The following is an 18,602-nucleotide window of genomic DNA, read 5'->3' on the forward strand; positions in this document are numbered from 1 at the left end:
TGCCATTCTCAGTTTTCCATGATCCAGTTTTGGCCTTCTGTATTTACATTTTTGTATATGAAGGCTGATATCATTTACTTTTTATCTGGTGATTAAAACTAAATGTTCTGCCATTGTTTATTGATGAAGTCTAAATGTTGAATGCAATATACATTTAGAATTTTGTGACTATGTACACTCTTCACTGAAGAACCAGTGATCACTTTGATTACATTTTCCCTTTTTTGTATTGTTTCCTGCCATCTCCTAAATTCTCAGAATCAGGTGTACATTATAGGTATATGTCGTAGACTCTGGGTCTAAAATTCTCTCTTGTCTAGCAAAAGAGCGGGACTCAGGATTGAAAGCGAGAGATGGCTAATGTCTGGGAAAAGACAAGATCCCGAATAAGGGTCCTTGCCCTGTTTTTATTATGATTAGAAGGCTTACAAACATGGCGATGGATGTGTACAAAGGGATAATGAATCTGTGAACATTAACTTGTGGAAGTGAGGGAAAGGGTGTCTTGAAGATATTCGTGGTTAGGGGTTTGGGTTAATACAAAACAAAATCCCGGCGCCGCAGTCTGGAGGAAGATTGTTTAGAGAGGACAGGAGCCAGCACCTCTGTTTATCTTAGCCTAGGGGATGAGACAGGTAGGGGAAATAACCTCAGGGTTGACAAGGCACCTTTTCTTTTGTTAACCATTTCCCCTCTGGGCTGCTTTGCCTGCAGCGCAGGGTCCATAGTCCAATTCACCAATTTATCTAATCTGGCCCTAGTCTCCTGTGAAAGCAGCTTTTCTGCTATAGTACTAAATTGGGGGTGCTTCCACCCTGAATATCTAATCTTGTTTATTTCATATACCTATGTATTGGGCACCTTTGCACCTGTTCCTATTTTAGGCCTTTGCCTCTCCCTCTCTATTCTGAGTGCTCTGCACCCCCCCCCTCTATTTTGGGGTGCCTTTGCACCTCCCTATTCCTGGCACCTCTGTGCCTCCCAATTCTTGGGGTGCCAATCTGGTTTGCCCAAACTCGGGTGTGAGCATTTTATGACTTTGTATTTCTTTATGCCTTGTTAACCCATTGGTGTAAGCCCCAGGGGATTCCTAAACTTATCCCCCTCAGGTGTGTGTTACCATTCATTACTATTTTTTATTGTTACTTATTGTGGATTTGTTATCTGCACTCACTATCCTATTGTATGTTAATTTATTATTCACATTTGCATATAAAGTTTACATGTTTTAGTTCACTTAGCTTCACATTTACATGGGGCCAATTGACATAATTATTTGTATGCTTCTTAGACCTGAGCATAGCACTTTACCCAAGAAATAAAAGTGCCCTAGGGTAACACTATCACCGTTTTTAACCATTCATTCACTGAACAAATATTTATTGAGTGGCTTACTGTCCAAGCATTGATGTATCAACTAAAGATACATTTAGTAACAAGGCAGTGAAAAGAATCTCATGAAGCTAGCCTACGAGTAGAAGTGACAGTCGATATACTAATTAAATAAATAAATGGAGTGTTAGCTAGTGATGAGTGGTAAGGAGAGAACACTGGGGAAGAGGCATATGGAATGTTAGAGAAGGCTGACCTTTTAGATTGAAACATTAATTCAAAATTTTGAAAGACTAACTTAAAATATAAAGCTCATTAATTATTATTAAGACAGGAACACATAAAGCAACACCATGTTGCTTTCACTAGAATATTTTTATGGCACCTAGTACCTACACTACTTGTATTCTTATACGTATTACAATTCTTCCTCCTTTTTAGGTCTAACCTCTTGAAAAAAGTGACACTCACTTTTTCAAACTTATAATGCCCTGAGATTGCTCATTCCAGTTTACACTGCATCCATATCCCTGACAGTCTTTTTCTAAAAACACCAAATGTCCCCTAGTAGAGAACATTTTGTATTATTTTCTTGTGTTCCCCATTTTGTTCAATAACCATTGGTACCTTTTTCCTCCTTCATGCTATTCCCTTCTCTACTTGCTTTTGTGCCCTCAAGCTTTGTAGAATTCCTTCTTAATACTTAAGCCATTATTTCTCAATTGCTTTTAAAGGATCTTCTCTAAAAAAATATTTTGTATTTGTTAAAGGATCAATGTATCAAAAAGACATACCATTCCTCAATGTGTGTGCACATACCTTATTGTGAAACCTCAAAATGGCAAAACTTCAAGAAGCTACAATTGTTAGAAATTCCAATATTGATCTCTAAGATACTAACAGAATAAGTAGAAACAGAATCAGTATGGTTATAAAAGAAAACTTGAACTAATTTTCGCCAACTAGATCTAATTGACATATAGAACATTGCATTCAACAACTGCAGAATCCACATTTTTGCAAGTGTGTATGGAATATTCATGAAGACCATATGCTGGGCGATAGAAGAAATGGCAGAAAAGTTAGAAGAATGTAAACATACAGAGTATGTTCTCTGATCATAATAAAAATTAGTTAAAAATCAATAAGAAAACAACAGCAGGACAATACCCAAATATTTGAAAATTAGCACAGTTCTAAATAATCTATGGGTAAAATACAAAATAACAAGGAAGACTAGAATTATTTTAATTGAATTGGGATGAAAATGCAACGTATCAAAATTTAGGGGACACAGCTGAAGTAGTGCCTAAAAAGAGATTCATGGCTTTAAGTTCTTGGATTAGAAAAGAAAGTTTAAAATTAAATAGTAAAGTGGAAATGAAGGCAACAGTTACAGAGTTTAGAAGTGGTTTCTGCAAATGAGAACAGAGAAATAAATGGGGCAGCACCTGATGGTAATATGTGGTGAAGGAAGACTTTGTTTTTTCTGCTTTTTCTTTCTTCTTTTAGTGGGCAAAATTTTTAGAAATTCCGTATCCTAAAGGAAATGATCCACCAGAGATGGTAACATGAACGATACAGGAAAGTGAAAAGTTGGAAGAATGCAGTCAGAGGATTTATAAGATAGAATATGATCCAGTGTAGAAGGTTTCTCTCTGCTAAGTGTGTAAAATGCTCACTCATTTTAACAAGAGGCGAGTATGTAGTCAGATGTGGTGGAGAGCGCTATGGACACTTTATTATTTCTATTTTCTTATAGTGGTTGAGATCGTCAGAAAAGAGGGGAGAGATGGTAGACGTTTGAGGAGCTATATGAAATAGTTCTCTAGAGCAGCAGGGGAGTGAGTGACCTGGAGAAATGTGGAGCTGCTGAGCAACGCTCCTCTCCTATGTGATAGTATGGACTCGGAATGTGAAGTAAGGCCTGTTTAGCACATACGTGTGTTTGTGCCCGCCATCTGTTATTTGTAGTAGAAAGAGAGTTGGATTTAGCAAGGTTGTAGTTCTGCCTATAGAGTGGGCCTGAGTCAGAGAGGCAAGCAAAATGATTGTTTATGCCAGAGTCTGCTTACTTGGCGAAACATTTGGTACAAGCCGGTAAGCAGGGAAATGAGAATGTGGGCATAGAGATAAAGAGAATGAGAGTATCGATAGATTGAAGTTGCTGATGATGTCGGACATTCTTTGGAATCACAGTCCCAGATAGTGAGCTGGAAAGTAAGAGGTGCTGAATGGACAGAGGAATGTTGGCTTATGTTGTGATGTGTTTTAAAAGGTTTAGACACAAGGGATGCCTGGTGGCTCAGTCGGTTAAGCGGCCGACTTTGGCTCAGGTCATGATCTTGCAGTTCACGAGTTTGAGCCCTGCGTCTGGCTCTGTGCTGACAGCTTGGAGCCTGGAGACTGCTTCACATTCTGTGTGTGTGTCTCTCTCTGTCCCTTCTCTGCTAGTATTCTGTCTCTCTCTCTCTCAAAAATAAATAAAACATTTAAAAAAAAGGTTCAGACACTTTACTTTCAATATCTTGTTCACTCAGTCTATCATTAGGTGTACTCCTAAAGATTTGTTCAAAGTTAAATATCCATTCAGTCATTTTAATGTATGCGGCATAGTAGATTTACCATTTAGACGGGTTTTCTTTGCAGTGGCAAAAGAATTTAATTTTTTAGCTCAACTGGACATATGGATTTTTACATAAATGGCCTACTTCTGAAAAAAACCTGTAGTGTTTACTTTGCTCTTTTAGCTTTCTTGGCACAACTGATTTTTAAACTTCTTGCTTTTGAAACTGAAAAAAAATACATAATAACACCTCTCATTTATTTGCCGTTACTAAATATTGATTTCAGGCTAAAGATTATGTATATATGTTTATACGTATTATATATGTGATGTGTTTTCATAACAACCTTGCAAGGATGTTATTACTAGCTTCAGTTTGTAGATTAATAAAACAATACTGTGGTTAGCTATTTTAAGTTCTTAAGTGCATATGGTTCAGAGCTCACAGACCTAGTATTTATACTTTATTCTGTCTGTGTCAGGGAAAAATTGTATCAGACATTGTTAAACCAGCAAGGGAGATTTTATTTAGGACTGTTGCGGTAAAGGAGAGAGATTGAACTCAACAACTTGGAAACAAAAGGTTAGAGGATTTTTAAGTTCTGGGATGAACACAGTGGAAAAATCCTGGAGAGGGGAGATTACTCCATGTGGTTCCACCATGATTTGCTAATTGTCTCTTAGGAAAGTTAGGGTCCTATGTTCCCATAGATAAGGGAGGTAGAGGCTCTCGCTTCTTTGTTGAATGCCTTTCAGAGCGATGGCCCTCAGGTTCTTGAGAAAGACATTTCTGGTTTGTAAAACCGGTGAAAGCCTGGGAGAGTATTTAAATCTCAAAGGGGCAGAAAAAAAGAATTTATAATTGGACTTTTTCTAAAATAAAGGTTCTAAGAAAAGGGAGGTCAGAGGCCTATGGTCAGGAAGAAACGTGTCAGGAAATCAAGCTGAGGGAAACTTTAAAACCACCTTGGTCATCTGACTCCAAAGACTTTAAGTTGTAACTTTCAGAAAAAGATTTATTTTAAACTATGTTGTTAGCTTTCCTCTTAAATGTCAAAGATGCTCATTTTTTCCTGATTATTACATGCATTTTTGAACATATGGAATCTTAGAGTAAAAGGCAAACAGTCATCAAACATTCAGACAGCAAATTCCCTATGTGACCCTTTCAGACAGCATGAGAAAAGAGCTGAAATACAATGTTTGCAGTTGTAGCGGGGGGAAAGTAATTTTCCTTTGCACTCTAGGTTCTGTGGCTGTTTCCCCCTGGTAATAAAAGAATAACAAGAGAAAAGCAATCAGAAGTTTAATATGTATACCTCATGTGTACATGGGAGATACCCAGGAAAGCTGTAAAACTCCCCCAAATGACCCAAGCCATCACCTTCAATACTATCTTCAACTAATGACAAAAGAACGATGTGGGAGTGGGGAGACTAGTTCTGGGAGATTATCAAGGCAAGTATAGTAAGGTTGTTATGCTGATTTAAGTCTGGTGCCTTCTCCACTGATAAAGAGCTGTCAGTCATCCTTCTCTTCCTGTTACAGGGAGAGAGTTACCCTTACAAATGGTGATTTACTTTATGAATAAGGGTAGTATCTACTCTGGATTAAGAGCTTCTCCCATGGCTGCTTTTTCTCAAAAATAATCAGATCAAAATAATCTTTATGCTAAAAAGGCATACTCTGGAATGGCATATTCTGCTACCCTTCACAATTTAAGCTTTTTTTAAAAGAATTTTATTTTGTCTTAAGCAGATCCATTTTGAGCATTGCAACACTTTAACACAATAACCATTTCTGTTATTTCATTACCTAATAAAATGTACCTTAAATTCTTTGGAAAGACATTGCAAAAGTTTTTTCTTGTTAATTCAACCCAGTGGTTAATAATACATTCTCACAAACATCTTCCTGTCTAATTAATAAAATCACAGAATTTCAAACTGTGAATTTTAAACTTGTTAAGACACCCTGTGATCACCGGTGTAACTCATTTTTTAATCTGTCCAGAAATATCTTTTGGTAAATTCTTGGCAGATGATTATCACTGAACTTCAGGTACATGCTTTCAAGATAGCCTAGCCTCTTTATGAATCACTTTAGTGATTATTCACTTGACACATGTCAATGGGCTTTGTGAGAGTTTTAAAATGCTGTGGTCACAACTTTGTTAAGAATAAATCAGGGAAGACTCAAGAGGATTATGATCTGGAGTTAGATTTGCTGTTAATGGTGATTCCTGAAGAACCTGGGAGAGGATTTAAATATGCAAAAGACACCATTTAAGGGGTGTAAGGCTCTGGGCAAATTATTAGAACTTAGGCCAACAAGCTCTAAGAAATAATACAAGATTTCAGCTTTGAGAAGCAGAGCGCAAAATAGGCTTTGGTTCTTGACAAGTAAAGACAGAAAGTATATGTGTTATTTAGCTAACCATAAAGTAGACTCGGTACACAGTCCCAAAATTTCTGGTAAGAAGATTCTAGGAATGTGCTATATCTGGAATTTCAAACAGCCAGTCAGGTTTTTGCCATTATGCATCTGTAACTCTCAGCTGTAAGAATGGAAATCAGAAGTAGGATTCCAGTCCCTGAGAGATCATTGGAAGGAGCAGGAAGTACAAATAATCTTAAAACTGGAATCCAAGATAATGTTTCTGTCTCAAACATAATGTCAAATCCCTTCTGTTTAAACTTGGCAGAAAGATGAAATTATCCTAGCAGTCAAGTTTTGATACCAAAATCTAAATGCTAGACTAAGATTTCTTTAATTATTTTTGACTATGGTGTCCATAGTTCTTGAAGATTGGATTACTGCTGAACCTATAGATGTTTGACTCAAACTAGATGGCTTCCTAATAGCTTGGTAGTCTAAAAGGCAACATGATGATTTAATGTTTTGTATCTATTAGAGTTTTTGGTTATATTCTTCATTTTTAGTATTTTATTTAAGAACATTCTGAATTACTTTTGTACTTAATAAATATACATCAAATTTGAAGCCTAATTCTCCAAAGACATCAATTACAATTCATTACAAATGAACTATGCAGTTTCCTTAATTCAATCATAAAGTCAAACCAATTAATCACAGATAACACATACATAGATCCTATGTGTCAGAATTACATTCAATTTTTTTGTATCATTAGCTATATATATATGTGTATATATATACATACATATATATGTATATAGGTAACCTTATAATATATCAGCTATATATCTAACCTTATAATTTATCAGTTTACTTATTAGACCCAGACAGTGTAATTGTGAACAAAATGGCCCCTTGCAGTCAAGGTGCTTTTGAGTCTAATGCAACGTCTTGAGAGGGACTTCTAGGAGTATATTATTCTCTAGGCAAGGAGTATATTTGGCAAGAGTTGTTTATAAAACAGTACATTTGAGTTGCGTTTAGGAAAGATTTGTTTTCCAGTTTGCTGCAAGTTGTTTTACTCTTGTATAAATGTTGTATCTACATTGTTCAAGGATCTATAAATTGGGGGCAAATTTATATACATATATTATTTTAAGTTTCATAATTCACTTTTACTTGATCCTAAAAACTGTTTCCAGTAGATAAGTTATCAAAATATACTCAAAATATAAAAAAAATAAATCTATCATTTGTTAAGTGCTACATATGTATGTTTATAATTGAAAATGGGGTTGAAAGTGACCTTTGATCACACTAATGTCTTAGCCATTTTCTGAGTTGTAGACTGTATTTGAGAATCTAATGAAAATTACAGATTCTCATGGAGAGGTGGGGAAACAACTTATGTATAAAATTTCATCTAAAATGTTGAGTTCTCTCATGGGTCACTTGGAGTTCAGAAATAAAGACCTTTGCCATAGGTAAAGGGATTTGTTTTAGGTCCTTAGAATGCCAACAAATAATTTTTAGATATTTCAAATTATAAAAGTTGAATTTTATGAAGATGATTTTAGCCAATTTAATTTTTAGGTAAACTGACTTTAGGAGAAATGTTCTGCTTTCGCAGCAGCAATAGACACTTATGATGACCCAATAATACCCTGTGTTATCTTCCTTTATTATTTAGGCTGTTTATTCCAAAGTTGTCACCGTTGATGCTTTTATTTTTTGGTTACAATTAAATTTAACGTGTCTTATTTCAGGCTGAATTTTGTCAGCAAGGAAAAAAACGAAATCAATATCAGTTTCTGTTGTTAGAAGAATGAATTAAAAATCTTGTTTCTGTGCTGTTTTATTATCTGTATTAGCAAATACCTATTTCCTATTCCTTATGTGACATTTATGCCCTGGTACCTTGTTTCCTTTTTCCTTACTTAGTGCTCCACTCACAAGGTCATAGATGCTTGTTGGTAGGGCACAATGCATGAATAAAACAAGGGAGATTTGTGGGCTTTTAGGGTCAGTACTTCATCCATCTATTTATCCACGGATGTGACAGATTTAATAAATGCTTTCTGTGTGCCTGATGCTTCTTTACATTATCTCACTTGATGCTCACAATATCCCTATGAAGTAAATATGGTTTTTCTTACTCATCTTTGAAAAGCAAATGAAAGCTGGTTGCTAGAGATGAATGAAGTACCCTTAGGATGAATGAAGTATAAACATGGCCCTTGTCTTAGAGCTTAAGTGTAGTGGAGATCAACTTAAAAACACAGGTGAGTGAATACTATGATGGTCAAATACAGAATGCAGTGGAAACAGCTTGCATGGACTTCAGTCAGAAGAAGAGGGTTTCCTAGAATAAGTGACAGAAATTCTGGAGGCTCAAGGATGGAGGATGCGTTACCACTGGAACAAAGAGTGCAAAGGCTAGGGAAGTAATTTGGGGACAGTTTAATAAAGGGTCTTGCAAGCCTTGTTAAGAAGTTTGGGCTTGATGCTCAGGATAAGGAATGCCACTGTAGGGTTGTCAGCAGCCAAATATACAATCAGATTGTAGTTTGAAAAGGCAGTAAATCTGATAAGAACACACAATTAGTAAAAAATATAAACCTTGAGATAGATTGATTTGGAGGTTGTTGCCTTCACTCCAAGCTTGAAGTGATGGCTGTTTGGACTCGGGTTCTGGCAGGGAGCTTGGAGAGAAGTGTGCGTATTAGAACAATTTTAGAAGACATCATCAACAAGACTTGAGGACTGATTGACTGCAGGGGTATGAGGGAGGGAGGGAAGGATGGAGGAGAGTATTGGATGCAGAGGTATCAGGATTTAGTGTCTGGTAAAACCCACCTCTTTGACAAGAAAGAATTACCAGCAGATCTGAAGATGAGTTCAATTTGGGATAAAAAAGCCAAAGGACAATCAGGGACATTGGTGTCATGGAATCCAAGGGAGAAAATTTTAGGGAGCCAGTGGTCTACCTGTCACATGTTGCCAGACATCATGTGAAATAAGAAGAGCCAGCTGCCTACCTCCACTTTACAAACAATTGAACCTTTTATCCTGAGAATCAGATTTGGTTAGTAATTTTACTTACGCAGTTTGTAAATTCTAGAGTGAAATTAGAGCTCCGAATTTGTGACTAAAGCTCACGCTTTGTCTGCTTGTTTTTTTTTAATACACTTTTTTTTTTTTTAGCAGTTTTGGGTTTATAGAAAAATCGAACAAAAAATATGGAGAATTTCCACCATCCCTCCTCCCCAGTTTCCACTGTTACTAGCATCTTGTGTTACTGTGGTACATTTGCGACAACTGATTTATACATGTTGATATTTGCAAATAAATACATTATTATTATTAAAGTCCATAGTTTACATTAAGGTTTATTCTTTGCTTTGTACATTCTGTGGGTTTTGACAAATGTAGAATGATATCTCTCCGTCATTACGATATCTTTCAGAATACTTTCACTGCTCTAAAAATCCCCTGTATTCCACCTATCCATCCCTACTTCTCCACCTGCTCCCACTGCCAAGCCCGCTAGCAAACACTGATCTGTTTACACTTTCTATAGTGTCCCTTCTCCAGATGTCATATAGTTGGAATCATATGGTATGCAGCCTTTGAAGTTAGGCTTCTTTTATTTAGCAGTGTTTGAGTTTTCTCTGTGTCTTTCCATGGCTGGACAGCTCATTTCTCTTTATTGCTGAAAAATGTTCTATTATTGGGATGTACCCATTTGTTTTATCAATTTTCCTATTGAAGGACATCTTGTTTACTTCCAAGTTTTTGCAATTATGAATAAGGCTGCTGTAAACAACCAGGGGCAGGTTTCAGGTGGATAAATCATTTGGGTAAATACCATGGGACCCAAATGCTGGATGATATGGTAAGGGTATGCTTAGTTTTATAAGAAAGTGTAGACTGTCTTTCAAAGTTGCTAAACCATTTTGCATTCCCACCAGCAATAAATGAGACTTTCTACTGTCCCACATCCTCACTGGTATTTGGTGTTGTTGGTGTTTTGGATTTTAGTCATTCCAGTAGCTGTGTGGTGGTATTTCACTGTTTTAATTTGCAATTCCCTAATGATATATGATGTTAAGCATCTTTTCATATGCTTATTTGTCATCTGTAAATCTTCTTTGGTGAGGTGTCTGTTAAGATCTTTTGCTCGCTTTCAAAGTGGGTTGTTTGTTTTCTTATTATCATTTACTCCTTTTCTCTTACCAGTAACTTTATATTTAACATGCATCTCTCCTAAATTGCTTATGGTTGGGTATTATTTCTTTTGTTCTAATATTCTTTATGTTTTAATATGTTCAGTTCATTAACATTCAGTGCTATCATTTATATGGTTGGATGTAGGTCTACCTAAGTTGTTTTCTGTTTTCCCTTTTCTACATTTAAAAAAATTATTTGACTTTTTTTTTCTTTTAGGAATTCAAGTTTTTTTTTTTTTAATTTTTTTTTTTTAACGTTTTATTTATTTTTGAGACAGAGAGAGACAGAGCATGAACAGGGGAGGGGCAGAGAGAGAGGGAGACACAGAATCGGAAGCAGGCTCCAGGCTCTGAGCCATCAGCCCAGAGCCCGACGCGGGGCTCGAACTCACGGACCGCGAGATCGTGACCTGAACTGAAGTCGGACGCTTAACCGACTGAGCCACCCAGGCGCCCCTAGGAATTCAAGTTTTATATACCTATTGGCTTTTTAGGAATTATCTTTTGAAATTTTTTTATTGACTGCTCTAGGGACTACAATACATGGCCTTACCTTTTCATAGTCCACTTCATGTTAATATCGCACCATTTATTTTTAAATATGACACAATTTATTGAAGTTAGAAACTTTGCACTTATTCTTCTGTTACTTTCATACATTTCATATCCCATAAGACAATACTATATTTTTTCTTTATGGATATATCTGTATTTTAAAGAATTCCAGAGGAAAGCTCTTATTTTATATTCACTCAATAGTAACCATTTCTTATAGTCTTTTTTGAAATCTAAAGTTTTCACTCTGGTATCATTTCCCTTCAGCATACAGAAGTTTCTTACACTTGTAGTCTGATACTGATGACGACACACTTTCTTAGATTTCATTAATTGAAGAAGCCTTTATTTCACCTCTTTGAAGGATCTTTCTCTATAAAATTATGGTGTAATAGTTTTTTCCTCCCCTCATTCTAGAGTTTAGGATACTGTTTCCGTGTTACCTGGTTTCCATGATTGCTGATAAGAATCCTTGGTCACAAAACTGTGTTTCTTTGGCTGTTTTCAAAATATTGTCTTTACTTCTGGTTTTCAGTAATTTAACTACAATGTGATTAGTGTGGTCATCTTTTCATTTATGCAGTTGGGGATTTTCTGAGCTTCTTGAACTTGGAAAAGTATGCCTTTAATAAAATTGGGCAGTTTCTGGCTACTATTTCTTCAAATCATTTTCTGTTCTATTTTCTCTTTTGTGTTCTTCCTGGAAATCCAATTATATTATATAAGACATTTTTACATTGTTGCACAGGTCCCTGAACTGTGTTCCTTCTCTATTTCTCTTCTCTTTGTTTTTCAAATTGGATAAATTCTGTTGATCTATGATCAAGTTCACTGACTCTTTCCTATGTCATCTCCATTCTACTTCAAAGCCCATTCAGTGAATATTTTTCAGGTATTTTTGCTTTTTGTTTAATTAAAAAAAATATTTTTTAGCGGCACCTGGGTAGCTCAGGCAGTTAGGTATTTGACTTTGGCTCAAGTCATGATCTCATGGTTTGTGGGCTCGAGCCCCATGTCGGGCTCTGTGCTGATGACAGCTCAGAGCCTGGAGTCTGCTTCAGATTCTCTATCTCCCTCTCTCTCTTTGCCCCTCCCCTGCTTGTGTGCTCACACCCACGCATGTACTGTCTCTCTCTCTCAAATCTACAAATAAATATTTTTTCAAATTTTAAAAATATTTTCTATTTGTTTAGAGTTTTCCTCTATTTATTATGAGATTTCCTTTATCTCAGTGATGACATTTTTATTATCTGCTTTAAGCCCTAGTCTGATAATTCAAACATCTAGATCATCTAGAGGCTAATGTTTATTGGATTTAATTTTGTTTGTTTCCCATGAAATAAACAAATAGGTCACATTTTTCTGGCACTTCCTATATTCAATAATTTTGCAATGTATTCTGAATATTATGTTATGTTGTGGAGACTTGGAGTCTCTTATATTCCTCCAAAGAGTGTTGATAGTCTTGTTTTAGCAAGCAGTTAATTTGGTTCACTTGAATACAATCTCTCTTACCCTAGCATTTGGCAGTGATTCAAATCTCAGTTGAGATTGCTCTTATTCTGTCCCATGTATGCATGGTTTAGCGGTTAGCCAGGGTTGTATAAATTTATACACAGGATTTGTGGCTTCTGTTCTCTGCCTGTCCCTTTTCTGGGGTCTACCACCCATCCAGAATAATGTTTAACCAAATACCGGGGCACCTCATGACCCAGCCAAGCTGATACATAAAATTAACCATCACACTGTATCAGGTTCATTGAATGTTTGCCTGGAAGACACACATTGTCCATTTATCCACTTTAGGAATTCGGAGTTACTGTTCATCAACTTTCATGCCTCTTAAAGTTACTAACTACCTACAGCAGCTTCTTTCTGCACTTCTTTAAATAATCCCTTATATCCATTTATATTTTCAATTGCCCTCTTGTTTCCCTAACAGCATTGTGAAATAGAACTTCCTTTGATGATACAAATGCTTATATCTCCACTGTTCCATAAAGCTTTGGATTAGCCACATGTGGCTTTGAACACTTGAAATATGGCCAGTGTGACAGGGAAATAGAATGCTTAATTTTAGTTACTTTAAATTTAGACAGCCACATGTGGCTAATGGCTACTCTAAGGGCCGTGCTACCCTGGAAAATGTTTTTGTTTCCTTTTTCAAAATGTATTTTAGCTGACTCATTTCTCTAATAATTTGCTTTGATCTACTTAATGAATTAAGTAATAATTTATGGGGTCACACTATGTGTAAGATTTAATGTTAAGCAGGATTTTTATTCCTTTTCTAAATCTTAGCACCTTCTTTTTTTTTTTTTAACTGTTTTGCTATTTTTAATATCTGAAAGTTACTGATCTTTTCCAAATGACCCATGTAGAGTCAAGATTCTTTTACTTTTACTTTTATATAGAAACAAATTTTAAATAGTGTATTCTCTACATGTGTGGTTGCTGTAGTCCTTCCTCTCTTGCCAGTCTTTCTAAAAGTGTTAAAATTGTTATAAATCCATATTTTTTCCATGGAAACTGTTACTAAAAACTATTAGTTGTGCTGCATTGTTGAAGGCTTCTGACCCTCAACTATTTTCCAAGAAGAGTACTTTTAAGTTTTTGAAGAAACTTTCCTCTTACTCTCTGCTAATTTTTTAAGTGCTGGTAATTAGCACTGATTGAATTAGGTATTGTTAATCTCCTTTGTAGAAATAATATTTACAAATAGTATATAATATTTACAATTTTTTACAATTAATAATACATTTATTTACAAATAATAATACAAATACAATTATTTACAAATAATTTACAAATAATAATAATATTTACAAATAAGTCCTTGAATTAATTATTTTGTATGTTTGTATGTTTAATTAAAATATGTTTAACTTTAAATTGTGGATGTGAGCATTTAACACACTGGTTGATTATTTTTACTTTATGTAGTATAAATTTTTCATTTTATTTCATGATATTTTGATATTTATCATTTCAGGACCACCAAACAATTTTGAGAGCATGGGCTGTAAAAGATTTTGCTCCAAATTGCCCTTTGTATGTCCAGATATTGAAGCCTGAAAATAAATTTCATATCAAATTTGCTGGTAAGTTTAATTTCAAATTTCAACTTGGATGGTAAGAGATATGTCTCTGAAATTAGTGGCAACTTAATATATTCATGAATGTATAGAATAGAGGGATTCCTTTTATCATCTACTTGTTATAAAAGAAGTTACTCACTTTAAAAAGTGGCAAGATAATATTTTGGGAGTGTATCTTTAATTTTTTATATAACTTGGTGATTTTAGCAACTGAATTTCCTGGATATCTTGATAAGACTATAAGTAGATTAGCACTTACAGTTTTATGCATAATATAAACACAGGTTTCAAATGCTATATATCTATTAATTTATTCTTATGTTTACACAGATAGTGTTTTGCTATAGATTATTTAATACACAAGTAAACTTCCCATGCATTAGAGTAATACTGAAATGTATTCAAGTACAAATAGATTTATTTAGAGATAGATTTTGAAAACATTTCAAGAAAAACATACATGTGAGTTTTTCATAGAGACACTGCTTTTGAAGTAATTTCATCTGAGATTATACTTTAAACTGTTAGGAAATTGAACAGTAAGATGATACTTTAATTTTTTCTTAAATGTTTCTGTAGGAACTAATTTTGATCCAGACAGTAATTTATATTCATGTAAAAAAAAAAAAACAACTTTGTTTTTTTAACATTTCACCTTCATAATTGAAGCTGCAAACACCATTAAGATGTAAACCATTTTAACTATGCGTTAGCAAAATGCATTTCCTTCAGAAGATGTGTTTACATATCTTATAATGTTTACCTATTTGTATATGATTTTTAGTGAAAAAATTATAAGCATTAAGAAATTTCTAAATAATAACAAAAAATATTGCCATTCAATTTGCTCTGTTTTTTTATCTTTTAACTTTGCTTCTAATGGCACCATTTTTTTTTCCCTAAAATTTATTGTAAACAAAGCAATGGCTCTCAACTATGGCAGCATTTAAGTATCTGTCTGGAAGGTTTTTTTAAGTACTAATAACTGATTAAAATTGTGATGATGGTGCCAGGGCATTTTTAAGCCTGTTCCCTAAACTGAAAATTAAAATAACAGCACCTCCTTTGTAAATGACTTTGTGAAATTTAGTGGAAAATACATGTAAATTCTCCATCTGCTACCTGTTACATATTTAATTAGCATTAAAGAAATGCCAATTGTTTATTTAAAAGACCTTTGAAACTAAGCTGCTCCCTTTTTATTGTTATTTAGCAAAAGGAATATTTTTATAAAATTCTTATCATACCTGATAATGACTTCTAATGATATAATTTTTTAGGAAGGTGGTAATGGCATAAGCATCAGACCAAGTCCTAAAAATGAGAATTTAAATTTGAGTGCCACCACTTAAGATTTAGGTAGGCAAATTAGAGTTCTGAACCCCATATTTCTTTTTTGTTAAATTATGTATCGTAATTATGATGTCTTTATTCCATTGGTTAGGATTAACAGTAAGAATTAAATAATATCTGAAACATACTAGGTGCTCAATAAATGGAAATCGAATGTGGATCACAATTTTGAATGTGTTATTGCTAGATTTCAGAATAGACTTTTGTTCTTTTCCCTTTCTTAGCAGGCCATAGATAGGCTCACAACAGATAGATCAAACTCACTGAAACAGTCCACCTTTACAAACAAGAAATTACAAAGACTATTTGTATCGATTGTCTTTCATATTCTTATTTTACCATTTTTTTGATAAACCCATTGAAATGAATGAGATAGTTAAAAGTTCTATCCTGATAGTGTATCACAATATATCTAATTTATGGCACCTGCTGAAATTCCTCTTAATGATGTCTGTATTCTTTTATGGCTGAGATTACAACATCTCAGAGGAACTCTTTTCTTACATTATAAAAAGATGAAAGCATCCTAGTTTCATTAAAACGCCATAAGACAGTTTGGGGTGATGTATGAGACTCTGCAACCAATATAATATATTTTACATCTCAGCATGAGGTTAAAAGATTATGGACTTTGCATTTCAAAAGGAAGTGTATCAAGCTGTCACTTAGTTTGTATGGAAGATTGTTAAAATAATGGTCTTCAATGAACCATGTTCCCTGTGTCTATGTCCTATGTTGATGGGACCTTGCAGCTTACATCATTAAGAGATGAAATGCAATTCCCCACCACTTGAATAGGTGCTGGTCTTGTGACTTGCTTTGCCCAATAGAATGTGACAAAAGTTACACTGTATGACTTCAGAGGCTAAGCCTTAAAAGTCTGTGCTTTTGCTTTCCCTTCACTGGAACATTACCCAGAGACTGCATGTAAAGGATCCCAATTTAGCCTCCCTAAAGATGAACAATCACTTGGAAAATGAGACTTACCCATCCTAGGCATCCTACCTCTCTAGCTCCTGACTTGCCCACAGCCAACCCAAGGAGTCATGTTAACCTACAGAATTTTGAGAAATGAAAGTGTTGCTTGCTTTAAGTCACTATGCTTTGTAGTTATTTGTTATTTGGCAATAGATAACAAATATCATTTGTAATAAAATATTTGCTTTACTTTTAAACCATATCATTTGATAATATTTATATTACTGTCTTTTCATTCCTATAAATGTTAAATAGCACAATTCTAATTATCACAGGATATAAAATGAGATAATTTTATTTTTTTTATTTACCTTAAAATGTTTATTTATTTTGAGAGAGAGAGCGCATGCATGAGTGAAGGAGGCATAGAAGAGAGAGAGAGAGGGAGAGAGAGACTCTCAAGCAGGCTCCATGCTGTCAGCACAGAGCCCATTATGAGGCTTGGTCTCAGGAACCATGAGATCATGACCTGAGCCAAAATCAATTCTGACACTTAATCAACTGAGCCACGCAGGTGCCCTGTTTCTCTTTATTTAAATAGCCCCTTTAATACACCCTAAATTGTGGCACTACTACTATGATTATAATTTATATATTTTTAAAAAGTAAATCCATGTTTTTCAAAAAGGAAAAGAAGAAACTTCAAAATTTGGGTTATGAGTTTATAAAATACTAAAAAATAGAAACAATATAGCAACCTACCAATTATTCCTTTATACAGATCTACCTTTCCTATCATGTACGGATCCTTTTCTTCTGAACAAAATGACTATAGGCATTCATTAAGGTAAACTATTGACGTGTTAAAATATCATTTGAATGAATTATTATATCATTAATTATAATTAAAATAATCCTCTACACTTTGATGAGAGTTACAGGGGAAAAGTCTAGGTGGGCTTGATTTCAGCAGCAGAAAAGATATGCTTTTATTCATTTCACCAAGACAGGAAAGTAAAAATAGTAAGTCTAGAGATAGAAAGTCCTCAGTAGAATAATAGCTATGATACAGAATATAAACCCATGCACAGTACAAATTTTAATGAGATTCAATAGCATAAAAATATACTTCATGGGGGCACCTGGGTGGCTTAGTCGGTTGAGCGTCCGACTTCAGCTCGGGTCACGATCTCGCGGTCCGCGAGTTCGAGCCCCGCGTCGGGCTCCGGGCTGATGGCCCAGAGCCTGGAGCCTGCTTCCGATTCTGTGTCTCCCTCTCTCTCTGCCCCTCCCCCGTTCATGCTCTGTCTCTCTCTGTCTCAAAAATAAATAAAACTTAAAAAAAAAAATACTTCATAGATAATTTGATTATTTTAATCACCACAAGTTTCCTAAGAAGAAAATAAACTCAAACAATCTCATACAAGTTTACTGTCAGCAATTTTCCTTTTTATAATAAATTTATCAAAGTAAAGAAACTGATATTGGGAAATCTGTAAAGAGACCATCCTCTGTCAAATCTTCATCCTATTATATAGTAACTGCATGATCCCAAGCTCCTTAATTTCTCTTGACTTTAGTTTTTTTTTTAATTTATTTATATTTTTTAATTTGAAAGAGAGAGAGAGAAAGCAAGCAGGGGGAGGGGCAGAGAGAGAGAGAAAGAGAGAGAGAGAGGGAATCCTAAGCAGGCTTCATGCTCAGCATGGAGCCGAGTGCGAAGCTTGATCCCACAACTCTGGGATCATGACCTGAGTCAAAATCAAGAGTCAGTCATTCAATTGGCTGAGCCATCCAAGCGCCTCTCAACTTGAGTTCTTTGATATAGAAGAAGAGGATAATAAGGGAAACTATCCCATAGGGTTGTTATGGTAAAAAAATATTCAAAAGAACATCAGCTACTAGTAATTGGTACCTATCAAATTGATGATTATCATTAATCTTAAATGTCTATTTCTCATCCTAACAAAACTGTGTTACCCTTGTTTCCAGGAAAAGTAACTGAGGATTGCTCATAATGTTTTACAAACTGCTAATTATAGTAAATATTCTAAAAGCACATAGTTCTCAGCTTGCACATGTTTTCTAGAAAATAGTAAAAAAAGATATTTCCCAGACTCATTTTATGAGGCTATCCTAGCCATGATACAGAATTCATTGAAGACAGTATAT

General features: G+C 34.8%; 1 protein-coding gene across 3 annotated transcripts in view; it reads left to right on the plus strand.

Annotated features, from left to right (window-relative positions):
* Window positions 1–18,602, plus strand: part of KCNT2 (potassium sodium-activated channel subfamily T member 2) — a 360,405-nt gene that overhangs the window by 187,075 nt on the left and 154,728 nt on the right. For all 3 annotated transcript variants that reach the window (XM_042976234.1, XM_042976237.1, XM_042976236.1), the window contains exon 13: window positions 14,054–14,162. In XM_042976234.1, coding sequence (XP_042832168.1) covers window positions 14,054–14,162 — 109 coding nt within the window. The remainder of the gene's footprint in view (window positions 1–14,053; window positions 14,163–18,602) is intronic.

The sequence above is a fragment of the Panthera tigris genome, chromosome F3 (assembly GCF_018350195.1).
Source record: "Panthera tigris isolate Pti1 chromosome F3, P.tigris_Pti1_mat1.1, whole genome shotgun sequence".
Lineage (NCBI taxonomy): Eukaryota > Metazoa > Chordata > Mammalia > Carnivora > Felidae > Panthera > Panthera tigris.